This window comes from Erythrolamprus reginae, chromosome 6, assembly GCF_031021105.1.
Source record: "Erythrolamprus reginae isolate rEryReg1 chromosome 6, rEryReg1.hap1, whole genome shotgun sequence".
Classification (NCBI taxonomy): domain Eukaryota; kingdom Metazoa; phylum Chordata; class Lepidosauria; order Squamata; family Dipsadidae; genus Erythrolamprus; species Erythrolamprus reginae.
The window spans coordinates 80494537-80522236 of record NC_091955.1 but is presented as its reverse complement, the minus strand read 5'-3'; the positions used below and the strand labels follow the sequence as shown (position 1 = coordinate 80522236).

At 42.0% G+C, this 27700-nt stretch overlaps 2 protein-coding genes across 12 annotated transcripts in view; one reads left to right on the top strand and one right to left on the bottom strand.

Moving 5' to 3' along the window:
* Window positions 1-25564, bottom strand: part of DHX58 (DExH-box helicase 58) — a 45909-nt gene extending 20345 nt beyond the window's left edge. The window contains exons 1-7 of one of the 10 annotated variants that reach the window (XM_070756361.1): window positions 25457-25564; window positions 17994-18183; window positions 16291-16492; window positions 10753-10943; window positions 7629-7745; window positions 6281-6407; window positions 188-379 (exon numbers count right to left, since the gene is read on the bottom strand). In XM_070756361.1, coding sequence (XP_070612462.1) covers window positions 188-379; window positions 6281-6407; window positions 7629-7745; window positions 10753-10943; window positions 16291-16492; window positions 17994-18161 — 997 coding nt within the window. In that variant the 5' untranslated portion in view covers window positions 18162-18183; window positions 25457-25564. Of the gene's footprint in view, window positions 1-187; window positions 380-6280; window positions 6408-7628; window positions 7746-10752; window positions 10944-16290; window positions 16493-17993; window positions 18184-21228; window positions 21381-21431; window positions 21602-21661; window positions 21763-25426 lie in introns of those variants that run through there. The other 9 variants (XM_070756367.1, XM_070756366.1, XM_070756358.1 and 6 more) reach the window with 9 other exon arrangements.
* Window positions 25565-25571: 7 nt separating this feature from the next.
* Window positions 25572-27700, top strand: part of DNM1L (dynamin 1 like) — a 55191-nt gene continuing 53062 nt past the window's right edge. The window contains exon 1 of one of the 2 annotated variants that reach the window (XM_070756369.1): window positions 25572-25883. In XM_070756369.1, coding sequence (XP_070612470.1) covers window positions 25782-25883 — 102 coding nt within the window. In that variant the 5' untranslated portion in view covers window positions 25572-25781. The remainder of the gene's footprint in view (window positions 25884-27700) is intronic. The other variant, XM_070756370.1, reaches the window with a different exon arrangement.

The following is a 27700-nucleotide window of genomic DNA, read 5'->3' as shown; positions in this document are numbered from 1 at the left end:
TTTAGACAAATGGTTGAATGAATGAATGAATATCTGGGCAACCACATTGTTATTTTTCAGCTAAGGGACAAATGGGTACCTAGGAATTCAGTCTGAATCAGAAAAATGACACCATCACATCCACCACAGTGAGGCTACCCCATCCTTTCTTTTTCCACTAGCATTTCCATGACTGACAGACACTTACCATCAAAGAGCTGGAAAAGAAATTGTTCGCTTTTTTGTGTTAATTTCTTAGTAGCACGTTCTATTAGGTAAAACTCATCCAGTATATTGAAGGCATCAATCATGCGCACGGTTTCGTTGATCATCAGGGCGTCATTGTATTTCCGAAGATGCAGGGCACAAACCCGGGTTTTGGGGCAACATTCTTTTGCTCCTTAATATCACAAAGAGAGCAAATGTCATGATAATCACTGTTCTAGCTAGCACAACTAACATAGGGCTAGAAGTGGGGGAAAAAATAAAAAAGATATTAAGTCTGTCTCTGAACATCTCTTTCTTCCAAATTCATGTATACAGGTAATCCACAACCTCAGCCCAAAATTTCTGTTTCTGAGACATTTGTCAAGTGAGCTTTCCTGCCAGAATGGTTAAGATTCTCAACAGCTGAATCATATTGTTAAGTGAATCTGGCTTCCCCATTGACTTTGCTTGTGAGAGTGCTGCAAAACCTGCTCACATGACTTTCAGGACATCGCAGCCATCATAAATATGAGTCAGTTGCCAAGCATCTAAATTTTGACGACATGACCAAGGGGATGCTGCAATGGTCATGTGAAAACTGGTCACAAGTCATCTTTTCAGTGCCGTTGTAAATTTGCAGAGTCACTAAATGAACTGGGTTTTTTTTTTAATAAAGTTTTATTGATTTTTATTTTTTTTTACATAAAACAAACATATAACAGTGCACAGTGCATGTGCCCATCACCTAACAATAACACACACCCCATCACCCCCGCCACCCATATAAGAGGATTCAAAAAAAATTTAATTATTTATCTGTTACTCCTTGGCTCTATCTTGCGTCAAATATTACTAAAAGAGTGATTTCAATTTATTTTTCGTATTTATATCACAGATTCTACTTAACATATAATCTTTTACCTTATTCCATCGCACCATCAACTTCTCCAATTTATTCTCATCAAAATTGTTTAATCTTATTTCCATAATTTCAAAATGTATGTGGTCCACCATGTACCAGTACCAATTTTTTAATGTCCATTTTGTAGAATCTTTCCAACCTAATACCATTACCGCTTGGGCACTTTCCAATGCTGCGGCTTTGATTTCCTTGAATTCTCCTAATTCCCTATATTTAATTAAAATTGCTATTTCTTTTGTAATTATCCAGTTAATGTTTAACATTTTGTTAATTTCGTTCTGCACTAAATTCCAAAATTTCTGAATTTCTGCACACTCCCAGAGCATATGTATAAAAATTCCCTTTTCCTGGCACCCATGCCAACATTTACCCTTCTCTTTCCCCTGGAAGTGTGCAATTTGTACTGGTGTAAAGTACCATTTATGTAAAATTTTCCTTCTCATCTCTCTAACTCTCGTATTTTTAATCTTATATATATTTTCTATTATTTCTTTCATTTCCCCTTCATTTATTAGTAAATCGTCTTGACAGCATCTTGTCAAACTTTTTGTTACTTCCTCTTCCATCTGCAATAGTATTCTGTATATATTGCCGGCTTGTGCTTTGCTCTCATTTATCTTTTCTCTTATTATTTTTTCTAAGCAATTTTCTTCTCGTAAAAAAGCTTCTTTATTCTCACTTTTATTTAAATATGTACTTATTGCATTAATCTGCAACCATTTCTGTTTACCAATCCACCATTCCAATCGAGTTCTGCTGACTCTTCCATCTTTCTCATATAATTGTTAAATTCTCGTTATCCCTTTACTATTTAATACCTTAATGATTCTACTTAAATTAACATCATCCCCTATATTCAATACATATAACGTTGATAGCCTGGATACCCTTATTCCACTTTTCCTCTGCCATTTATACCATATTTCTAAACATGCTTTAAAAGGATCACTTAATTTACTGGTTTCTATTCTACTCCAATTTTTAAATAATAATTCTTTGTTGTTTATATTATTGATTTCTTTTTCTAACTCTACCCATTTCTTTTCCCCCCATAACTGTAGTTCCATTAACCTTTCCATTTGAAACGCATTTCTATATAATACTAAGCATGGACTGCCCCAACCTCCCTCTTTCTCTTGTGCAAACTGCCAATGCTTCCTTATTCTGGGTTTTTTATCTCCTTCAATCCAATAACTTAATTTGTTATCCCATTCTCTTAGTTTTGCCTCAGGAAAACTACCTGGTAGAACCTGAAACAAATACATCATTTTTGGTATAATCATCATCTTAAGGGCCCTAATCTTGGCAATTCTTCCTAACTTTTTACCCTTCCAATTTTTTATCTGCTTCTGGATTTTTTTCCATATTAAATTATAATTAGCCGTCACTATTTTTATTGGATTCTTAAACAACCAAATTCCCAAATATTTCATTTTTTTGCAACCTAATTTCAATCCTGATATTTTTTGTATCTCGATTTGCTCTTTAGGGCCAGTATTTAAACATATTATCTCTGATTTCTCTATATTAACCTTAAGTCCAGATTGATCTTTAAATTCCTGGAGCAATATCATTATTCTTTTCATCATTTCTATTGGGGTTTCGGACATCACTATAGCATCATCTGCAAACAAATTTAATTTCAATTCAAATTTCCCTATTTGATAACCTCTCCATTCCTTATCATTTCTAATTTTGTTTGCTAAAGTCTCAATTGCTAATGCAAATAACATTGGAGATAGTGGGCAACCCTGCTTAGTTCCATTCTGAATTTTAATCGTTTCTGTTCTGTTACCATTTACTCTGATTTGAGCTATATTATCCTTATATATTGCTTCTATAATTCTACAGAATGAATCTCCCATATTTAAATCTTTACATAATTGAAATAAGTAATCGTGGTTAACTTTATCAAAAGCTTTATAGACATCTAATTTTAGAATACTTAATTTTCTTTTGGTATTGGTAGCATGGTGTAAAACATTGACCTCATTCCTTATTGGTTCATAAATCTTCCTTCCTTTAACAAATCCATATTGATCTTCTCCAATTACTTTCGATAGAATATTTTCCACCCTGTTTGCCAATATTTTCATAAATATTTTATAATCCTGATTTAATAAGCTGATAGGGCGATAAGAACCTGGGTCAGTTAAATCACGATCTGGTTTTGGGACCGTTATAATTTCTGACATTTTCCATGTCTGTGGAGTTTCAAAAGTCTCCATTACATTGTTAAACAATTTTTCCATATGCGGTAATAATACATTCATATACATTTTATAATATTCAGCAGTAAAACCATCTGGACCTGGGGCTTTAGCAGGTTTCAACCCTTTAATAACTCTAGATATCTCATCATTTGTAATTTTTGCATTTAGCATTTGTCTATCCTCTTCCTTTAATTTCTTTTTAACCTCTATAGTTTGCAAAGTAACATACTCTTTTTTGTATAAATTCTCATAAAAATCTCTCATTATTTTTTCCATTTCTAGATTACTACGTTTAATTAGGCCTTCCTTATCTTTTAAAGCAGAGATGTGGGATTTCTCTTTTCTTTTTTTCAAATAATGTACCATTTGCTTCATTGATTTATTGCCCCATCCCCTAATTCTATGTTTTATAATCATCTTCATTTTATTCCATCTTTCTTCGTCAAGTAATTGTAATTTCTTTTTCTTAAGTAATAATAGTGAATTCCATTCTCTATTTCTTGTAATTTTTAAAGTTTCTTGGATTAAATCTATTTCTCTCAATAAATTTTTCCTCTCAGCTTCCCAGGATTTCCTAATAAAAGCTTCTGTACTAATACAATTACCCCTCATAACAGCCTTATGTGTATCCCAGACTATTGTTTGTTTAATCTCGCCTCTTGAATTAGTACAAAAGAATCCATTCAGTTCCCTTTGTAATTTAATTCTATTCTCATCATTAGCTGAAACCAGAGGGTTATATCTCCATATCCATTATTTCCTACAGCTCTCTATCTCAATCACTGCCAGGAGAGGTGCGTGGTCTGATAACCAGATAGTTTTAACTTCCGCTTTCTTAAGCTTTGCCTCATCTGTCTTATTAATTAGCATATAATCAATACAGCTAAATTTATTGTGTCTTGCAGAATAAAAGGTGTCTCTGTTTACAATGTCTTCATGTAAATCTGTCATATTGATTTTATTTAAGTGTAACTTTTTCTTTTCCCCCATCCCTGCTGTTAATTCCAAGTTGAAATCGCCTGCTAAAATCACTATACCTTCCGCAAAATTGTCTAGTTTCCGTTTTACATTTATTATAAATTGTTTTGCATTTACATTAGGAGCATAAATTACCGCTAAGGTTACTAACTTATTTTTTATTTTCCCCTTAATAAATAACATTCTGCCATCTTTGTCCCTTTCAATATTAATTAATTGAAAGTGCACCCTTCGGTTAAACAAGATGGCAACTCCTCTTGAATTACTTGTCCCTCTCGACTCATAAACTTTCTGCCACTCACTATTTGTAACTAATCTATCTGTTTTTTCCCTTCCTTTATGAGTTTCTGATAAAAGTAAAATATCAATTTTACTGTCCCTAGCCAGCTTCATGATCCTAAAACGCTTTTTCTGTGATGCAAGACCATTTACATTCAACGATAATAACCCTATATCACCCATTTACACAATTTTAAATACATTTCCCCCTCCTGCAAAACAGAGCATACCGGAAAAATGTTTTTTAGTTACCATGAATCCCCACCCTAGTGCCACTCCCCTAAACCCCCCCCAGGGGGAGGCAACGAAAAAAACTTTCGTTATTGAGAGGCACTCTTGGATCTGCGTTCCACCAGAAAGCTCCCCCCTTTCTCCCCATTTTACAACGTATCAAAAGATTCCCCCCTCCTTCCCTCCTCTCCCTTTATTAGTTAGCGAAGAAAACCAAGAAAAAAAGTACACAAAAAAAAGATTAATAAGTTGAAAATCATGGTACCATATTAGCAAGTCAGCTCAGTTCAGTTTATTATTTTTTCTTCTGGTGGGTGACCCTTGGCTCATCCCTCTTCTCTTTCTCCTGGAGAGAGTCCAGTTCTTTTTGAAGTGCTGCGATCTGCTCCGCCCTGCTTTGTTCTGCTACACGGGTCGGTTGGAGCATAAACAGCTCACCCTCAGCTGCTTCTGGCCGGCTTTTCGATGTCTGTGCCTGGGACTCTCCATCCGGATTTAATCCCAACTGATGAAGTAAATTTCTTCCCTCTTCCAACGATCTCGCCTGGAAAGCCTTGGAATCTTTAAAAACAAATATTGTAGCTGGATAACGCCATGAAAATTTAATTCCATTTTCATAAAGTTGGGAGGTCACTTCTCTCATCTGGTTTCTCATCCTGAGGTTCTCAGCACACAAATCTTTTAAAACGCGTATTGGAATGGCTTTGTAACGTAAGTTTAAAATCTGCTTCAACTCTTTGAATATTTCTGCTGCTCTCCTTTCTGAGGCAAATCTTACGATAATGTCTTTTGAATCCCCTCGATTCCGGGATCCAAAAGCCCAATGAGCTCTTTCAAATTCTTGTAGGTCGCATTTAACCTTGTTTTCATTGAGCCACTGAAGAATTTCTTGAATAAGATGTTAGCTCTCCGCAAAGTCTTTGGGAAAACCCCTCAGACGAAGATTAGATCTGTGTTGTCTGTCCTCCAAGTTAATGATGCGGAGTTCCTGGCGAGACTTCCCCACCTCCAGTTTCCCAATTCTTTGATCTTGTGTTTTGGTTTGTTCTTTCAAGTCTGCCATTCCAGCCCCTACGACTGATAATTCCTTCTTCATATCTTGGAGCAGCTGTCCCATGTCAGCAAATGCTTTAAGCAACGAATCCATCTTTCCTTCCAACTCCGTAGTAGACGCCATCTTTCCTTTGTTCTCGCTTCTTCACTTACACACTTTAAAAACTATTGCTTGCTTCAACTTTTAACTCCTTCCCATAAGGTTTTCAACAGCCTTGTTCAATTCGCTTCCTCTCAATCCACTTTCACCAAGCTAGAGAGGGTTGTCAGGGGTTAACTTTTCCTTTTCCTTCTTCACATGAGGGAGCCTTCTCTCGGTGCGTCTATCTAGGGCGACGCATGCGCAGATCCCCCCACTAAATGAACTGTTGTAAGTCGAGGACTACCTTTATTACAAAGCCTCCTATGGGATACTCACCTTTCACTCCGAGCTCCACAATTTGCTGTTCAAACCACTTGGTACCAAAGTTCGCAGTAATGTCCGATACATTTAGGTAAGTATAAATCTGGGTCATTATCTCCTTGAGCTTTTCTCCAAATGGGTCCTGGAGATGATAAAACGAGAAAGGTGGAGTGGGAGAAATTTTAGCCTTTTCATTTACACCAGTGATGGCAAACCTTGTTTTCCCCAGGTGCCGAAGGAGTGTGGGCGTGCACTATCTCGCATGTGTGAGTGCCCAAAGCCATAATTCAATGCCTGGGGAGGACGAAAACAGCTTTGCCGGCCCCTGGAGGCTCTCGGGAGGCTGGGAATGGCCTACTGGTGGGCCCAGTAGGTTTGTGTTTCACCCTCCCTGTTGTGGTTAGCTCTGGCCCAGCTCCTGCCCCAAGGACTGTGGATGTGGGGGAGACATCCACATGCCGCAGGCCTGTTTTGCTCCCGGTGAAGGCTCCTCTGACCAAGAAGACATGAGTGACAGGGAGGCAGAGAGTGTGGCAGACAGCTCAGAAGGAGATCAATTATCTCTCTCCTCCTTGGATTCGGAACAAGAGTTAATGATAGAGCCACGCATGCAGAGAGCGATGCATAGGCAGCAACAACTGAGAGATTATTATCAAAGAAAATGAGGCCACCTGTGGTTGGGTGGGGCTGTGGTAATTAGTGAGGCTGCTATAAAGAGCAGCGTGTGGGTTTGGCCATTGTGGAGGATTATCTGATCGTTGTGTTTCGTGCCTGTCTTGCTGACCGACCTTGGTGTGTTGCTTTTTCCTCGCTTTGAAACTAAAGCAGAGCAAAGGGTGTTTCACTTTGTGAAAGAAGGACTGTGAATTGCCTCACAACTGCAAGCTAAGTATCTCAGAACTGATAAGGGACTTGTACCAATTACCAGTTTGTTTGGAGACCAGTGCTCTTTGCTATACAAAAAGAGGGCTTAGTTTAAATGAATTTTCATTATAAAGAATATTGTTGTGAATTTTCAAATGTGTTTGTGTCTGAAATTTGTACCTGTGAATTTTTGGGAGGATTCTACCAGAGAGCCCGACAGAACACTCCCCAGGCTCCAAATACTTCCCTGGAGCTGGGGAAGGTAAAAACGCCCTCCTCCATCTCCCTGGAGGCTTTCTGGAAGCCTAAAACACCCTCCCAGAGCCTCTGTGTGAGCCAAAAATCAGTTGGCCAGCATATACATGCACTTTGGAGTTAAGTTAGGGCAACAGCTCACGTGCCAGCAGATATGGCTCTGCGTGCCACCTGTGCCATAGATTCTACACTGTTCAAACATTTTTTTCCCAACAGTTCCTTAAGAGATTCCTAGTGATCTTACCTGCAACCTTGGTTCCGTCAGATCGTACTGTTTCTTGGGACATGGAACTTTGCCATCAAAAGAGGGATTCTGTTTATCGATTGACACAATTCTTTCAACGTCCAGGTTTGCACAGATCTGGAAAGAATGACCACAGCTGTGTGACGACTTCTGGAAATAGGCTTAAGCTGATTGGTCTTAAGTTAGGGATGTCAAACTCGATTGAGGGCCGCATCAGGGTTGTGTTTGACCTTAGGCGGCCAGGGTGGGTGTGGCTACCTCGGCATCCCTTGTGTCGGGGGTGCCTGGGGGGCCCTCCCAAGCTCCATTTTCACTGGCAGAGGGTTGCAGAAGGCGATCCCAGCCAAAAACGGAGCTCAGGAGGGTGATGGACAGCCCTCCAGAGCTCTGTTATCACTGGCAGGGGGTTGCAGAAGCTTTCTCAGCCAGAAACAGAGCTCAGGAGTCCCATTTTTGAACTCCGTTTGGCTAAGCAAAAGTTAGGGTTGAAAGGAGCCACCAATGGTTTCTTCCTTTAGTATTGCAGACAATACAGTGGTACCTTGACATACGAGTTTAATTCGTGCCAGAGCTGACCTCGTATGTCGATCATCTCGTATCTCGAACAAATGGATTTAGATTTGGTTTTTCGCCTGGAGATAACTGGAAAAAATGGAATTCTTGCACCACCTAGTGGACGCTCGGCTCGTATCCCGAATTTGAGCTCGGGTGTCGAACAGAAACTTTGCTCGCGTCGCAGCTCGTAACTTGAAATACTCGCATGTGGAGCAGCTCGTATCTAGAGGTACTACTGTATATTGAATATTAATTTCTGGGGAAGGACAAAGCCTGAGAACTTCCCAAATGTCCTTTTTGTGGCTAGCAGGCCTCCTTCGGTAAGATTCTTCTTATGGCCTCATTAACCGCCAAGGTTGCTGATCTATTTTAGAAGGTCCCAAGGAAAGCACTTTATATGTCTTAACTGTAGATGACAAGGCTATGATCTACTAGATACAAAGCATGTGCTTGTTTTTGAACTGTATTTTCCCGAAAATAAGACCTGGTCTTATTTTCTTTTGGGCCCCAAAGTAAGCAGTAGGGCTTATTTTTGGGAAAACACTGATTTCAGGGTGATCAGCCTGAAAGCTGAAAGAGCCGACAAGCACCCAAGGATCGATGATATCCAGGAAGAGCTGCAGCTTGCCAGTCCCTTGTTCGGCACACTCTGAGGCTGCAAAGAAAGGAAGGCATGGAGAAGAAGGCACCCCGATGTGGTGTGTGGGCTGCAGGCAAGCCAAGAGAAGCAAAGATGATTCTCCTGTGGCTGCTTGCTGCTCTAGCCCACCAATAGCTCACCATATAAAGATGTGTCTCCCAGGGCCACTCATCATTCTGGTCCGATGCTCGGCTTTCCTGCAGCCTGTGTGTTGCATCCGGATCGCCTTCCTCCCCCTCTGTCTCTGCCTTTGCCTGTTGCTTGCATAGATCAGTGTTTCCCAACCTTGGACACTTGAAGATATTTGGACTTCAACTCCCAGAATTCCCCAGCCAGCATTCGCTGGCTGGGGAATTCTGGGAGTTGAAGTCCAGATATGTTGAAGTTGCCAAGGTTGGGAAACACTGGCATAGATAATCAACTCCCCTGTGGTGCGCAGGCTATGGCTGCTGCCAGATACTTGGGCCCATGCTCGGTGCCTCCTATGCTGGCCACGCCCACCCGTCTTCGCTAGGTCTTATTTTCGGGGTAGTGCTTATACAGTGGTACTTCTATTTAAGAACATAATTCGTTCCGTGACCAGGTTCTTAAGTAGAAAAGTTTGTAAATAGAAGCAATTTCTCCCATAGGGATCAAAGTAAAAGCAAATAATGCGTGCAAACCCATTAGGAAAGAAATAAAAGCTCAGAATTTGGGTGGGAGGAGGAGGAGGAGGAAGAGGAGGAGGACAGTTGCTGCCCAAGGAAGAAGGTGAGGTGAATCAAAAAAATGCAAAACTTTAAGGCTTTTTTTTTTAAAAAAAGAGGGACTCTGGGGCGGCGAGGAGCACACACCTCCCATACACCTGGTGCGGGGCTGCCTCCCGCACACTGCGCCAGGGAAAAAAAACCCAGGCAGATGAGAGGGGGAACCCTGCCACTCCTTTGATTGAAAGGTGGCTGCTGCTGCTGCTGCTACCTGCTTCCTCTTCCTTCCCATGCTGAAGGGCTGCCCTCTCCTCTCGCTCGCTCGCTATGTAGCCAGTGCCTTTCCTTCTCTATGGTGACTCCTTGGTTTGGCTGAAGCCAGGTTGATCCGGACGGAGCGAAGTGCCCCCTTTTGCCTTTCTGCGCCTAGACGCTCCGGGAGGCAACCTCGTGCCGGGCATATGGGAGGCAGTGCAAGGGAGTCACCACAGTGAAGTGGTTTATTCCCTCTCCAAGCACCGATAGAAAGGAAAATGATCCGTTTGCCCTGGCCGGATCAACCCGGCTTCAGCCAAATCGAGGAATCACCACGGTGAAGGAAAGGCACCAGGTATAAAACGAGCGAGCGAGAGGAGAGGGGAGCCCTTCAGAATGGGAAGGAAGAGGAAGCAGCGAAGGGAGCATTTCTTTTCTCTGGGTGCTGGCAGAGGTTTATTCCCTCTCCAAGCGCCCAGAGAAATGAAAATGCTTTGTTCTCTCTGGACTGCTAAAGCCCCCTTAAGCGCCACCGAAAGGCTCCTCTAGCAGCCCAGAAAAGCCCAGAATGGCTGGGATTAAAGGGGGAATGGTAGGAAACCGGCCAGTCCTTCATGCCGTTCTCAAATTTCCTGAGAAATTTTTCTGGGCTCGGGTTCTTAAGTAAAAAATGGTTCTTGAGAAGAGGCAAAAAAATCTTGAGCACCCAGTTCTTATCTAGAAATGTTCTTAAGTAGAGGCGTTCCTAGGTAGAGGTACCACTGTATTAGGCACATACATAAAAACAGGCTAGGGCTTATTTTCAGGCTAGGGCTTATTTTCAGGGAAAACAGGGTATGCCCTTTGAAAATCCCACTATCAGTATGAAAGAGAACTGTACTGGCAATGCAGAACAGTACTCCAAACTTATGACTATGTGGAAAAAAGAGGAACCCATAATGCCACCAAACTTTCGATACTGGAACCAAGTGTCTTCTGTCAGACTCACCTCCAGGATGTGGCCCTTAGCTGCTTCCAGGTTATTTGAACTTCCAGTGCCTAGAGAGGCTGTGAGTCCCAAAATCTGAGGTAAACCTTGTTGGCCATTCAGTTTGCGGTCCAAATAGTTCTCCATAATCTTGTTATAAACAGTTCCTTTGTGAGTGTGGTGACACTCATCAATCACCAATAGAGAAAAATCTGCACAAGATATAGAAAGTGATGATCAACTTTTACACTAATAATAATAATAATAATAATAATAATAATAATAATAATAATAATAATTATTATTATTATTATTATTATTATTATTATTAATTAAATTTGTAACGTATTAATGTAACTTATATGCCGCCCAATCCCTGAGGACTCAGGGCGGCTCACAACAATAAAACTAACATCATATAAAACCAATTAAAAACATTATTAACAGTATAAAAAGCCCTTTAATCTAAACAGTGCAATCATACCAATCAAACATGCTTCGGACGGGATTTAACTATGTTGGTTCTCACAGCCCCCAGGCCTGCCGGTTTTTCAGGGTTTTTCAGAAGGCCAGCAGGGTGGGGGCAGTATGGACCTAGGGAGATAGTTGGTTCCAAAGAGTTGGGCCCACCACAGAGAAAGCCCTTCCCTACGGGCCCGCCAACCGGCACTGCTTAGTCGGCGGGACCTGGAGAAGGCCGACCCTGTGGGATCTAATCGGTCGCTGGGAGGTATGTGGCAGGAAATGGTCCCGTAGATAGTCTGGTCCTAAGCCATGTAGGGCTTTAGAGGTGATAACCAACACATTGAATTGTGACCAGAATCTCCTTTTGTGCCTTTCTGATTAGTAAGTCAATGTGGATGTCTAAGTCAGATTCACTTAACAACCGTGTTACCTACCAGAGGTTTGAGCCTCTGGAGACTGGGGAGGCAGTTTTTGCCCTCCCAGAGCCTTGAGGAAAACCTCCAGGGCCCCGGGAAGGCAAGAACGCCCCCTCGCCAAGGTGCAGGAGACCAAATAGGCCACGTCCACCATGGCCACACTTACCCAGCAACCAGGTAGAAAACCCCTTGCTAAAATGTTTGAAGCCCACCCCTGCTCAACACAGTTTGACAGCTGGAAATGGAAATAGACGGGAAGCTTTAGTAATGAAAGTCAAGGAGCACAGTGAAAAAAACTGGGACTAAAACACAAAGAAGGCCAAATTAATGCCGACTGGAACAGCAATTAGACTTGTAATTGACAGTGAAGAAGGAGATCGTATCTGCCTTTTAGAATTGATTGTCAGCAGTAAAGCACTAACAGTCAGGGAATAATACAGTGGTACCTCATCTTACCAACGCCTCTTCTAACGAACTTTTCGAGATACGAACCCGGTGTTTAAGATTTTTTTGCCTCTTCTTCCAAACTATTTTCACCTTACGAACCCAAGCCGCTGCTGCTGGGATGAAGGGGTTTCTTTCCCCCCCTTTTTTGAAGAAAGAAAAGGGAGGGGCAGCTTGGAGGGGGAAAGAGTTTGCAGAGAACAGGATGCTTGCAAAGGCACTGAAAGGGTGTCTTTTGAAGAAAGAAAAGGGAGGGGCGGCTTGGAGGGGGAAAGACTTTGCAGAGAACAGCGTGTTTGCACAGGCACTGAAAGGGTGTCTTTTGAAGAAAGAAAAGGGAGGGACGCCCCCCTTGCCTTTTTTCCTTCCCACTCACCCTTTAGCCTAGCCTTGCTTCTTCCACCCGCCCCCTTTAGCTGCTCCTCCCTGCCCTCTGTTCGCCTCCCTTCTAAAGTTTTACATTTTCCTGAAGGATTTGCATGCATTATTTGCTTTTACATTGATTCCTATGGGAAACATTGTTTTGTCTTACGAACTTTTCACCTTATGAACCTCCTCCTGGAACCAATTAAGTTCCTATCATGAGGTACCACTGTAATAGGCTAGTATTTGGTAGCAATGAAAGACTTGAAAATAACTGTCAAATGCTATATTGTGTCTATATTTAATTTAATAGCCCCCTGAGTCTGCAGAGAAGGACAGCACAGAAATCCAACCAACCAACCAACCAACCAACCAACCAACCAACCAACCAACCAACCAACCATTAATTTAATTTAATTTAATTTAATTTAATTTAATTTAATGCCATCCAACTCCCAAAGGACTTTGGCCGGCTTAGAACAGGATATAGAAAATACATTTAAAAGCATATCAGGGTCTGTGTGGGCTGTGGCCCACTATCGGGCTGTGGTCTCTTGGTTACTGGGCCACATAAATGGCCGGCCAGTGCCCTCATGTGTGGGTGTGTGCCCACACCCCACTTGTGCTAGCGTAGGGAGATAGCCATATTAAGTTCTTTGTGCCTTTTGAGTTAGTTTAACTCCTGGTCCCCACTTAGAAAATTTTCTTGGCAACATTTTCTGAACTGGTTTCTTATTGCCTTACTTCTAGGGCTAAGAGAAAGTAACAAGCCCAAAGCGACCCAGCTGGTTTCCTAGCTAAAGCAGAACTAGAATTTAGAGGTCCCCAATCCCTGGTCTGTGGACTTGTACCAAGCCATGGCATGCCAGGAACTGGGCCACACAAACAAATGAAGCCCCATCCATGGGACATAGGCACGCCCCTTCAATTCTTTGGATAAATTGCGCTCTATGGAACCCGTCCCTGGTGCCAGGGATGGGCTCCTTCGGGTACGGTCAGGAACGCAGTGCCGGTAGCAAAATTTGGAGCTCCACCCAAGAGCACCCAATTTGCACTGAAAGATGTTGAAAGAAAATGCATAAGCCAGGGCCCAGTGTGGTAGTAAAAATTTTGGTAGCCCATCACTGCCTGGTGCTTCTCTATCTGGACCGGGAGTCACTGCTCACAGTCACTCATGCCCTCATCACCTCGAGGTTCGACTACTGTAATGCTTTCTGTTCGGAAACTTCAGATCGTGCAAAATGCAGCTGCGAGAGCAATCACGGGCTTCCCCAGGTATGCCCATGTTACACCAACACTCCGCAGTCTGCATTGATTGCCGATCAATTTCCGGTCACAATTCAAAGTGTTGGTTATGACCTATAAAGCCCTTCATGGCATCGGACCAGAATATCTCCGGGACCGCCTTCTGCCGCACAAATCCAAGTGACAAGTTAGGTCCCACAGAGTTGGCCTTCTCCGGGTCCCGTCAACTAAACAATGTTGTTTGGCGGGACCCAGGAGAAGAGCCTTCTCTGTGGTGGCCCCGACCCTCAGGGACCAGCTCCCCCGGGAGATCAGAACTGCCCCCACCCTCCTTGCCTTTTGTAAAGTTCTTAAGACCCATCTCTGCCGTCAGGCATGGGGGAACTGAGACATCTCCCCCGGGCCTATACAGTTTATACATGGTATGTTTGTGTGTATGCTTGCTTTTAATAATCGGTTTTTTAGTGTTTTTTAAATTATTAGATTTGTTCTTACATTGTCTTTGTTATTGTTGTGAGCCGCCCCGAGTCTACGGAGAGGGGCGGCATACAAATCTAATAAATAAATAAATAAATAGATAGATAGATAAATAAACAAACAAACAAACAAACAAACAAACAAACAAACAAACAAACAAACAAACAAACAGCTAGCTAGCTAGCTAGCTAGCATTGGGAGGACTGCCAAGAGGCACAATGTCTCTACTGCAAGTGGATTGCTAAGCCTATGTTTGTGGCTGTCGAGATCCCCCTTGGCTGGGGCTCCAGTTTCTTGGTTTCGTTTTTTCTTTTTTTAGCAAAAAACAAAAGTCCATGCAGCTGTCTCTAGGCATAACAGAGCTTTGCAAGTGGTGTAACCACGGATGGGCTACTGCCTGGAAGGGGGGACGATGACGATGCAGTGGGGCAGCAAACATGGAGCTCTACCCCAGAGCACCCAATTTGCACTGAAAGATGTTGAAAGAAAATGCAGGGCGTCCTGCATAAGCCACGCCCACGGTGTGGTGGTAAAAATTTTGGTAGCCCTTCACTGGGTGTTACTTACAGTACTAACTCTAAAAAGCTACTTGGCAATTGGATTTAGAGAAGAGTAGACATATAATGTAACATGGAAAGGTAAATGGAGAGATTCCATTCCCAATTATTCTGGATCAAACTTTGCTAACCATGGAAAGAAATTAGTTTACATTTACTTTATTATCTGTTTTGCTTCCAAGAAAAATTAGGTCAGCTACTGGTTACAGAATTCTCAGTGAAGAGAATTCTGAAATATGGTTAAATTGAAATGTAATCTGTGTTCCTTTCTTTGCTAGGCTCTCAAACACTTGTAATATTCAAATATGATTCGCCTCCTTTTCTTTGATACTAGTGAAGAATTATCCCAAGATTGTGGAAAATTGCACAAAGGCAGTTTTGAACTTGGATTTTCTTTCCCTGCTCTCAGAAGGAAAATCTGCTAATTTCTGGGGGTTCCAAGTTGCTTTATCAGTGATCACAGGTTCAAAGATGACAATACAGACAATAAAAAACAACCAATTCATAAATACATGGCACAACATAGGAGAATAAACCCATCAAGACTAAATTCACTAGTCCATCTGGATTTAAAAGACAAAAACCACTCTTTTTTGAGTGGTTCAGAGAAACAGCTAATTCCACCTCTGGCTGGCCCCAAAGAGGGATGGGAATTATTATTATTATTATTATTATTATTATTATTATTATTATTATTAATTAGATTTGTATGCCGCCCCTCTCCGTAGACTCGGGGTGGCTTACAGCAATGATAAAAACAATATATAATGACAAATCTAATAGTTAGATTCTAAAATAACAATAATAACATTTAAAAAGTCTAAAAAACAAGAAACCCCAATATATAAAAACATACATAGTTATATCATACACAAAAAACTACATAGGCAGGGGGAGATGTTTCAGTTCCCTCACGCTTGATGACAGAGGTGGGTTTTAAGGAGTTTGCGAAAGGCAAAGAGGGTGGGGGCAGTTCTAATCTCTGGAGGGAGCTGATTCCAGAGGGTCGGAGCCGCCACAGAGAAGGCTCTTCCCCTGGGTCTCGCCAAACGACATTGTTTAGTCGACGGGACCCGGAGAAGACCAACTCCGTGGGACCTAACGGGTCGCTGGGATTCGTGCGGCAGAAGGCGGTCTCGCAGATACCCTGGTCCGGTGCCATGAAGGGCTTTATAGGTGATGACCAACACTTTGAATTGTGACCGGAAACTGATCGGCAACCAATGCAGACTGAGGAGTGTTGGTGTGACATGGGCATATCTTGGAAAGCCCATGACTGCTCTCGCAGCTGCATTCTGCACGATCTGAAGTTTCCGAACACTCTTCAAAGGTAGCCCCATGTAGAGAGCATTACAGTAGTCGAGCCTCGAGGTGATGAGGGCACGAGTGACTGTGAGCAGATTTTGTAATGTCCTTCCCCCAGGAGTGGGGAGGGAATGGAGATTTTGCAGTATCCTTCCTCTGCCACGCCCACCAAGACACACCCGCAAAACCAGTAGGGAAAAAATTGAATTTCATCCCTGCTCGGGCCCCATCACTATATATCTGCCAACCACAGTACCCTTCCCATTACCCTGCCATTGGCTACTCACCAGTCAGTTCCACATGCATTTCCTCCGCCTGGTTGTTGAGGGCATTATACAGGATTTGGGCTGTGCAGATTATCAGGTCATGGTTCCTTACTATCTCTGAGAAGAATAGCTTCTGGATGCTATCGCCAGAAACAGATGTAATTTGAAATTGACCTTGTAAGAAACAGAACTCATTCTTCAGATGTTGGTCAACCAGGGGTACCTGTGAGGAGACAGTTGCCGTAGTGAAACATTTCCCAGGGGATAAAACAGACACAGACCGTTAGGCTGTGTAAATTTTCAAAATGTTTTGGAAGAGGCATGTTTGAACTGGGAAGAGCACAACTCTTTTCTGTTAAAGCAACTCCTTTTCCTCGGATGTGCCTGAAGACAAAAAAGTGGTTCTACTCTGTAGTTTCTACTCCTAATCCAAAAACCTTTAACCTTAGATCAGTGATTTTCAACCTTTTTTGAGCCGCGGCACATTTTTTTACATTTACAAAATCCTGGGGCACACCACCAACCAAAATGACTCAAAATGACACCCTAAGACACTCTTCTCTCTTTTTCCATCCCTGTCTCCTCCCCCCCCGTGTGTGTGTGTGTGTGTGTGTGCGTATAGACACTCTTGAACCATTTCCAAAAATAGGTGAGGGCTGGGGTTTTTCTCTCCCTTATTCTTTGGGTGCTTTTATCATATGCTTTAAATCAAGAGTCACTTCTCTCTCTCTCTCTCTTTTGTTTCTCTCTCTTTCCTCTCTTTCTCTGTCGCAATCATTTTCTCATTTCTCTTTTTTCCTCCCCTTTTTTCTCTCATTTCTCTCTCTCCCTCCCTTCCTCTCCTTTTCTCTCTCTCTCTCTCTTTCTCTCTCTCTCATTCTTGCTTTCTCTCTCTTTGTTTTCTTTCTCTCTCTTGCTTTCTCTCTCAGTCTCACTCTCTTTCTCACTCTGCTTTCTCTCTCTCTTGCTTTCTCTCTCTCTCTCACTCTCTCTCTCTCAGCAAAAAGTTACGAGACCAGAACCTGAGCTTCCTTCTTTGCGGCACACCTGACCATGTCTCGCGGCACACTAGTGTGCCACGGCACACTGGTTGAAAAACACTGCCTTAGATTATCTACAATTGACCTCTCTCCCTTTCTAAGAAGTCTGTAAGGGGCGTGCATAAGCGCACCACTGTGCCTACCGCCCCTGTCCTATTGTATTCTTTTGTTATTTTTTATCATTACTTATCTAATGTTTTATTTGTACAAATTACCACCCTATAATTGCTTGACAAAACAAACAAACAAACAAACAAACAAACAAACAAACAAACAACAAACAAATAAAAAGCTGTTCTTTTGTTTTAACTTGTGCAGAAACCCAGAAAAGGGTGTGCTTTTAAAATTAACAGAGGTGTTGTACCCCTTTGAGGTCCAAAATAGCTGTTTGTAATCCAAGAAGCCATGGATTTTGTAAAAGGATCTTCTACCACCCTCTATCTACTGAAGAGATGGGTTTCAGCAGGTTCTGATCAATTCTGGAGAACCGGTAGGGGAAATTTTGAGTAGATTTGCCCCGCCCCCACCTATTCTCCACCTCCCGAATCCCAGCTGATCGGGAGGAAATGGAGAGTTTGCAGTAACCTTCCCCTGCCACGCCCACCAAGCCACGCCTTCCAAGCCACACCCACAGAACTGGTAGTAAATTTTTCTCAATCCCACCACTGATGTACTGGTACTTACTGTGTTAACTATCACAACCACCTTGTTCTTAGCTTGACTCTCCAAGTGCTTCTTGCAAACATAGACAGCTGCCCGGGTCTTTCCTGCTCCTGTGGGCAGCCATATGATTATATTCTTTCCTTCCAAAGCAGGCCCAATGACCTCCCATTGATAATCACGTAGCTCCATTGGATCCCTTTTAGAAACCCTACTGAAGTGTGGGATACAAAGAAACAGAGATAACCTTATTTTTACACTATTTTAAATATATTTGTAACTAGTAGTTACATTGTATTAGACAGTGATTATTAACAACATAAAGATAAACTCCTTTTTTCCTCTTCTACCATTTCTCTCTTTTTTTCCTTCATAGTTCATTTCAAGTCATAATTTTAAAATTTCTATATATTTTTAAATGTTTTAGATGATATATCTAAGTATTTTATAAATAATGATAGTTTATTTTTTTTATTTTTTGCTTATTATAAATATAAAGATGACTTCTACTTTGAGAGGAGCGATTGTTGCTCCACTAAACGTTACATATAATGTATGTTTTGTCTGTCTTTGCAATTTAATAAAAAATAAATTTATTTAAATTTATTTTACATTTAAATATGTTAAAGGGTTAAATAAGGTCCAGGAGGGAAGTGTTTTTAATAGGAAAGTGAACACAAGAACAAGGGGACACAATCTGAAGTTAGTTGGGGGAAAGATCAAAAGCAACATGAGAAAATATTATTTTACTGAAAGAGTAGTAGATCCTTGGAACAAACTTCCAGCAGACGTGGTAGATAAATCCACAGTAACTGAATTTAAACATGCCTGGGATAAACATATATCCATCCTAAGATAAAATACAGAAAATAGTATAAGGGCAGACTAGATGGACCATGAGGTCTTTTTCTGCCGTCAGACTTCTATGTTTCTATAAAAAATATTTTTTTAAAAAGAAGAAAACCTACTGAAGTAACAATTTAAAAAAAAAGAAAGGAAATTAATAATGAAGGTGTGCAAGAGACAAACCAATTCAGCCCAACCAATATTCTGACTTAATTTGTTTGCTGGGGAAAAAAAAAGCCATTTTCCATTATATAAACCCTGTGGCATGCAGAAGGGGCACAATCAAGTCCATTAAAAAATACAAAAGGAACTAAAGAATTAAAAATATGGTGAAGAGAAGGTGAAGAATACAAGTGGGAGTTCATTTTTACAGCTACCTGTGTAACTACTGTTCAACCACATACTAGTATCCTTTCAGTTAGTTGGACCCCTTCCCATTAAGTTGTCAAATTCTGACTAGTGGCAATAGAAATTAAACACCAGCTAGAGACCACCATATTTAATTAATTAATTAATTAGTTTGTTTGTTTATTTATTGTTAGAGTTGAAAGGGACCATGCAGGTCATCAAGTCCAACCCCCTGCCTGAGCAGGAAACCCTATAGCACCCAAGCCAAATGGCAGTCCAATCTATACTGCAGACAGATTAGTGGTGATATCTACTTACCTTCCCGACCGGTTCAGAAGTGAGTTTTTTCACCCTCTGCACATACACAGAAGGCCTTGTGCATGCACAAAGGGTTAAAAAAAGAAAAGGGCGGTGTCTGGGCAGGTGGGTGGAGCCTCGTGCTGCTATCGCTACTGGTTCTCCGAACCACCAGTAGTCGCTGCTACCGGTACACCCGAATTGGCCCGAACCAGTTCACCCCTGAGACAGAAGGCCTAGAACTGTTAGAAACCAGTTCCAGAAGATGGAGCAACTTTTACAAAAATAGCCTATTATTTGGATAAAGAACTTGCTTTTGAAACTCTTACCATCTAGTTCCCCTTTCTCTTAATTTACTAAATTGTACTTGCATGCCTAGAGTTTTCCACTCTTTGTACTTACAGTCTGTAACTTACAATAGTTTAATTACTATTGACATTCAGTAATTAAAGAAGGTGGGGTTTCTGTTTAGAGAAAGAGCTTGTTGGAGGTCTTATTTGGGGGAAAACATTTATTTATTTATTTATTTATTCATTCATTCATTCATTTATTGCATTTGTATGCCGCCCCTCTCCGCAGACTCGGGGCGGCTAACAACAGTAGTAAAACAACATGAACAATCCAATTAATAAAAACAGCTAAAAAACCCTTATTATAAAAAACCAAACATACACACAAACATACCATGCATAACTTGTAATAGCCTAGGGGGAAAGGATAACTTAACTCCCCCATGCCTGGCGACAAAGGTGGGTCTTAAGTAATTTACGAAAGACAAGGAGGGTATATACATACATACACACACAAACACACACACATATCCATAGTATAATATACTATAATGTAATATAATATAGTATAATATAGTATACAGTGATCCTTCATTTTTTCGCTGGAGATGCGTTCCAAGACCACCCGTGAAAAATGAATTTCCGTGAAGTAGAGGAAATATATTTTTTAATGTATTCAACAAGTATTTGGACTTTTAAAAACCACCCTTTGCATTAAACAGTCATTCTATAATGTTTCTCAGCTGGAACTACATGTGATATCCTACCAGTTTCTTTAATAGAGTACAGTAGTACTGTAGAAGAATTTTATGAATTTTCAATGGATTTAATGGATTTAAGCCCCCTTTGAAAACCCGTGAAATAGCGAATGATTATTGTAGTATGATATAATATAATATAGTGTAGTATGATATAATGTTGTATAATATATAATGTATGTGTACAAAATATGTATATTTCATTATGTTATATATATGTGTGTATATACACACACACATGAAAATAAACAAAAACAACTAAAAGGAATTATAAACTATCAATACATATTCATTAAATATTTAAAAGCACTGACATTAAAAGTAAAATGCTAATACTCAATTATTTTAAAAAGTCAGGAAATCTATGCAAAGGGAAAACATACTACATCCTTTTTAGACCAATAGGTAACATTTCCTTTTTGAACTAAATAAATTAAACATCTCTTGAATATCAGGATAATATTACATTCAGGCTTTTCAAAATATTCTCTTAGCAGCATCCAAAGGCCAATGTCATCATACCTCCTAAAACAATCAGTTTCAAAGTCTTTTAAATTATTCCAAAAAGTTGTCTTATGACTTTAAGTATGCTGTATCTAATATTAAACATAAACGGAAATAAAGAAACTCAGTTTATTATAACCCGTAAACAATTAAAATATTTACAAACCAGAAGTGAATGCACAATTCACTACAAACCATCTCAAATTATCTACCTACCCATTCAATTGCCTCACTTGGATACAATGGAAAAAGACTTCTGACATAAGAAGCCGCATTTACAATGTTTTCCGTGGCATAACTTTCTATTATGCTCAGTGAGAGCTTGAAACGAAACCAAAAATGCTCCAGTGTTTAGCTTGTGGAGCTCCAGCCAAGGGGGATCTCGACAGCCACGTAAATAGGCTTGGCAAACCACTTACCTTCCAGAAACTCAACTTTTGCACCACCTCCCCTCAATACTGCTAAATCCCAAATGCGAAGAGTCTGGTAGATTCTACTTTTTATTATGTTCTGGCTGACTTTATTCCTGTTTTTAAAAGGCAATTACCGGAACCTCTAAACAGGAACCCCACCTTCTTTGAATGTCAGTAATTAAACCATCATGACTTTTAAAAGGACAGGAGTGATTTGTCTCTTTGTTGTAACTTACCCTCAAATCAAACTATTTTCAGGAGAATTCTAATTGCAATACCCATTTGCCCATGGAAAGCAGAGAGATGTAGGGCCAGGGGCCCTGGCTCCACCGTCTGCAACTCCCAAAAGTCAGTACAGTGGAACCTCGACATACGAGCAGCTCTACTTACGAGCTACTCGAGATAAGAGCTGGGAGGGGAGCGACATTTTTGTTCGCCTCCCGAGCTCACATTCGGGATACGAGCGCCAAGGAGCTGTCTTGTTCGGCTTCAGGAGACAGCTCCTTGGCGCTCGTATCCAGCGTGTTTTAAAAGGTTGCAGCCGGCTTGGGGGGCTCGGGGGGGTGCTGGCAAGCCCCCCAGGCTGGCTGCAACCTTTTAAAACACGCGCGCCGCTTCGCAGCTGTCTCCTGAAGCCGAACGCTAACTTCCGCGTTCGGCTTCAGGAGACAGCTGCGAAGCGCCGTGCGTGTTTTAAAACGTGGCAGCTGGCCTGGGGGGTTCGGGGGCTTCCCCCCGAGCCCCCCAGGCCGGCTGCCACGTTTTAAAACACGCGCGCCGCTTCGCAGCTGTCTCCTGAAGCCGAACGCTAACTTCCGCGTTCGGCTTCAGGAGACAGCTGCGAAGCGCCGTGCGTGTTTTAAAACGTGGCAGCCGGCCTGGGGGGCTCGGGGGGAACCCCCCGAACCCCCCAGGCCGGCTGCCACGTTTTAAAACACCCGCGCCGCTTCGCAGCTGTCTCCTGAAGCCAAACGCTAACTTCCACGTTCGGCGGCAGCGGGTTTTTTTGTTGTTGCACGGATTAATTGACTTTAAATTGTTTCCTATGGGAAACAATGTTTCATCATACGAGCGTTCCGACTTACGAGCCTCCTTCCGGAACCAATTAGTCTCGTAAGTCGGGGTTCTACTGTATGTGTAGCAGTTGCGGTGCTGTATAAGGACTGGAGGAGAGATCCATGTCCAGCCTTGGCCAATTAGTTTTATCCAAGACTACCTCACAGAGATGTAGTAGTAGTAGTAGTAATAATAATAACAACAACAACAACAATAATATAATTATTATTATTAATAATAATATAATTAATAATAATAATAATAATAATAATAATAATAATTTATTAGATTTGTATGCTGCCCCTCTCCAAGTGCTCGGGTAACACTATTGTGATGCACAATAGATTTCTATGCTACCCTTCTCCTGAGGCTCATAAATGGGTTTTATATTGTCATCCTGTTTTATACTGCTCAAAAAAATAAAGGGAATACTCAAAGAACACATCCTAGATCTGAATGAATGAAATATTCTCATTGAATACTTTGTTCTACACAAAGTTGAATGTGCACAACAGTATGACCTATAAAGCCCTTCATGGTACCGGACCAGATTATCTCAGGGACCGGTTTCTGCTGCATGAATCCCAGCGACCAGTTAGGTCCCACAGAGTGGATCTTCTCCGGGTCCCGTCAACTAAACAATGTCGCTTGGCGGGACCCAGGGAAAGAGCCTTCTTTGTGGTGGCCCCAGCCCTCTGGAACCAACTCCCCCCAGAGATTAGAATTGCCCCCACCCTCCTTACCTTTCGTAAGCTACTTAAAACCCACCTCTGCCATCAGGCATGGGGGAATTGAGATCCTCTTTCCCCCTAGGCCTTTACAATTCTATGCATGGTATGTATGTATGTTTGGTTGGTTTTTATATTAATGGGTGTTTAATCGTTTTTAGTATTAGATTACTATTGTACACTGTTTTATTGTTGCTGTTAGCCGCCCCGAGTCTCCGGAGAGGGGCGGCATACAAATCCAGTAAGTAAGTAAGTAAGTAAGTAAGTAAGTAAGTAAGTAAGTAAGTAAGTAAATAAAATATGAAATTGATCGTCAGTGTTGTTTCCTAAGCGGACAGTTTGATTTCACAGATGTTTGATTTACTTGGAGTTATATTGTGTTGTTTAAGTGTTCCCTTTATTTTTTTTGAGCAGTATACAGTATATTGTTTATACTGCTTGTAACGTGTACTATTCGTGGAAAACAAGGTCCTTGCAAAAGTTGAGTGTCTGGAAGGTAAGTGGGGTTTATAGCTTGTTTATAGCTCAAGGGAAATTTATTTACAGTATTTGTCAATTAAGTACAGTCATACCTCGTCTTATGAACCTAATTGGTTCCAGGGGGAGGTTCGTAAGACGAAAGGTTCGTAAGACGAAACATTGTTTCCCATAGGAAACAATGTAAAGTCAATTAATCCGTGCAACCAAAAAAAAACCCCGCAAAAAAACCGCTGCTGCCCGGCTGTCACCTTTTAAAACAGCCTGGGGGCTTCTCAGCGACCACCTCAACGCCGAACGCCAAACCCGAACTTCCGCGTTCGGGAGACCGCCGAGAAGCCCCCAGGCTGTTTTAAAAGGTGACAGCCGGGCTGGGGGGCTTCCCAGCACCCCCCTGAACCCCGAACCCGGAAGTTCAGCAAAGGTTCGGGGATCGGGGGGGTGCTGGGAAGCCCCCCAGCCCGGCTGTGACCTTTTAAAACAGCCGCGCGGCTTCCCAGCTGTCTCCCGAAGCCGAACGCCAAACCCGAACTTCCGCGTTCGGCATTCGGCGTCAGCTGGGAAGCCGCGCGGCTGTTTTAAAAGGTCACAGCCGGGCTGGGGGGCTTCCCAGCAACCTCCCGAACCGAACCCGGGGTTCAGAAAAATTTTGCCTCTTCTTACGAACTTTTTTCGAGTTATGAACCGGCGTTCGGGAGGCTGCTGGGAAGCCCCGCCGCCCGGCTGTCACCTTTTAAAACAGCCGCGCGGCTTCCCAGCTGTCTCCCGAACGCCGGTTCGTAACTCGAAAAAAGTTCGTAAGAAGAGGCAAAATTTTTCTGAACCCCAGGTTCGTATCACGAGTTGTTCGTAAGACGAGGGGTTCGTATCTTGAGGTACCACTGTATAGAATTGTAGTTTATATAAACATAACACGGAAAGTAATGAGAAAAGAAGACAATAGGACAGTAGGATAGTAGGACAGGGATGGTAGGCACAATGGTGCACTTATGAACGCCCCTTACAGACCTCTTAGGTAAGGGGAGAGGTCAACTGTAGAAAGTCTAAGTTTGAAGATTTTGGGGTTAGGGGAAGAAACAACAGAGTTGGGTAGTGAATTCCAGGCATTGATCACTCTATTGCTGAAGTTGTATTTTTTGCAGTCAAGTTTGCAGTGGTTCGGTTGCAAGAACTGGGCATGGCTAGTTTAATGAAAAAAAGGATGGGGGAAGACAAGATAGCAGTGTTCCAGTATCTCAGGGGTGGCCACAAAGAAAAGGGAGTCAACCTATTCTCCAAAGCACTTAGGGTAGAACAAGAAGCAATGGGTGGAAACTAAACAAGGAGAGAAGCAACTTAGATCTAAGGAGAAATTTCCTGACAGTCAGAACAGTTGATCAGTGGAACATCTTGTCTCCAGAAACTGTGAATGCTCCAACAATGGAAGTTTTTAAGATGTTGGATAACCATCTATCTGAAATACTGTAGGGTTTCCTGCCTAAACAGGGTGTTGGACTAGAAAACCTCCAAGGTCCCTTCCAAACTCTGTGATTGTAATTTGTTTGTTAAATTTAATTTGAATCTATATTCCCAATAAAAATTGCCAATAATACAAACGTTTAAACGTCCATTGTGATGGTTATTCATAAATGATACCAGCAAAAAAAAAGAGAGATTAGAATACACTTAAAAACAGTCTTATTTTTAACTAAGCCGAAGCATAGCCGAAACCACTGATATAAAATAAGTGAACTAACTAACTTCAAGCGGGATGGATAAAGAAATACATACGCGCAACGGGCTGCCAGCCACGAGACCAACGTTTGGCAGGGATTTTTTTTTTGGCCGCCTCGGGAAAGGACCTTACTACAATACCCGCCATGCTTTGCGCCCGGCTCCCATCTGGAGCCGGGAGGAGAGAGCGCGCGCAGGGCCTGTTGGGGGAGCGCGCGCGGGCGTGTGCGTGTGTGCATGCGTGCTTGTCTCTCGGCTGCCGGGGAAGGTGGCGGAGAGCGAGCGCCCTTCTCCGGCGCCTTCTCCTCTTTCTCCCTTCCGCCGTCCATTCATTGCTGGCGCTGCGGAGCGTCCGCGCCCTTCCTTTCCGCCGCCCGCCGCCATGGAGGCATTGATTCCGGTGATTAACAAGCTGCAGGACGTCTTCAACACGGTGGGCGCCGATATCATCCAGTTGCCGCAGATCGTGGTGGTCGGGACGCAGGTGAGGCAGGCGGGGCCTGAGCCAGGGTGACCTCCGCCCGGGGCTGGAGGCAGACAGATGCCCTTGGGGGGACCCTCCGGCTGGGGGCGTGGAGTGGGGGGAGCTGAGCGTTTCAGTTGGGATGCGGGTGAAGGAGAGAGAGGGGCTTCCTTCCTGATCTTGGTGGGGGGAGCAGTTTGAGGGAAGGAAATATTTGGCCGGCCAGTGTAGGTCTTGCAACGTGTAGGGTTGGGAGTTGTGGTCTGTCTGTCTGTCTTATCTGTCTGTCTGTCTATCTATCTATCAGTCTATCTGTCTATGTCTGTCTATCACTATTATATTATATTATTATTATTATTATTATTAAATTAAATTTATATGCCGCCCTTCTCCGAAGACCCGTAACAGTATACATCGAAATAGAATTAACTAAGATTACAATTAAGAATTACATTTAAAAAACTAAAAAACCTATTTACACACATACATATCCATTCAAACAAACTCACCATATATTCATGTATCTACCTGTGCTGTCTACCTACCTACCTACCTATCCTATCTGTAAGATTTGCATTCCGCCCAACTCCAACTGGACTCTGGGCGGCTTACAATAATAAGTTGTTGTTATTCTCAGACTCTTAAATGTAATCTTTGATTACAGCTCATCTGTCTGGAACCAACACCGCATTTCGGACATAAACACTCTAGAAAATGTCCAGAGATACTTTACGAGAACAGCCCTCCACTCCTCCACTCGCAACAGAATACCCTACACAACTAGATTTACAATCCTAGGTTTAGAAAGCGTAGAACTATGTCGCCTTAAACGTGACCTAAGCATACCCCATAAAATCATCTGCTACAATATCCTTCCTGTCAGCGACTTCCGCTTCAACCACAACAACACATGAGCACACAACAGATATAAACTTAAAGTAAATTGCTCTAAACTCGACTGCAGGAAATATGACTTTAGTAACTGAGTAGTTGATGCATGGAATCACTATCTGACTCTGTAGTATCATCACCTAACTCCAAAACTTTACCCTTAGACTATCCACTGTTGACCTCTCCCAATTCCTAAGAGGTCAGTAAGGGGCGTGCATTAGTGCACCAGAGTGCCTTCCGTCCCCTGTCCTAATGTTTCTCTTTTACTAGTATCATGTGTATAAATATTATTATATCTTTGTATACCAGCAATACGTACTTGACAAAACAAATAAAATAATAGATAGATAGATAGATAGATAGATAGATAGATAGATAGATAGATAGATAGATAGATAGATGTCACCCAATTCCCTGCGAGTCTGGGAGGAGTGCGAAATAGTAAAAATGCATTTATGGATTCTTGCATTTGTGATTAGCATTGGCAGCTTTCCAAGTTGTAGAACTGGAAGTGAGCTTGATTGTAACTTGCATGGAAGTATTGAGAAGTTCTTGAGGTGTGGAGGGCTAAGTTTTATATCAATTAGCTAAAGTGGTGGTGTGTTTATTAGTGGTGTTAAGGAGCTGTATTGGCATAAAAGCTTTTTTCTTTTTTTGGAACTACATGCTATTCTCCTCCCAGAATGAAGTCACTCTCAAATAGGAAAACCATGCCAAGAGACTCTTTCCAGTCCTGATTTAATAATAATCCCCTTTACTAATATTATTATATTATTATGTTTTATTATATTATTATAATTCCCTTTACTAATATATTACTTTAATAATAGTTCTCTTTACTAGCAAATTAAGGGGAACACAACAGGCCTGACATCCTGAAGACTGCAAATAGGCAATATGCATTTTTGGCACCCTAAATCAGGAGTCCACTCCAACTCTTTCAGTTC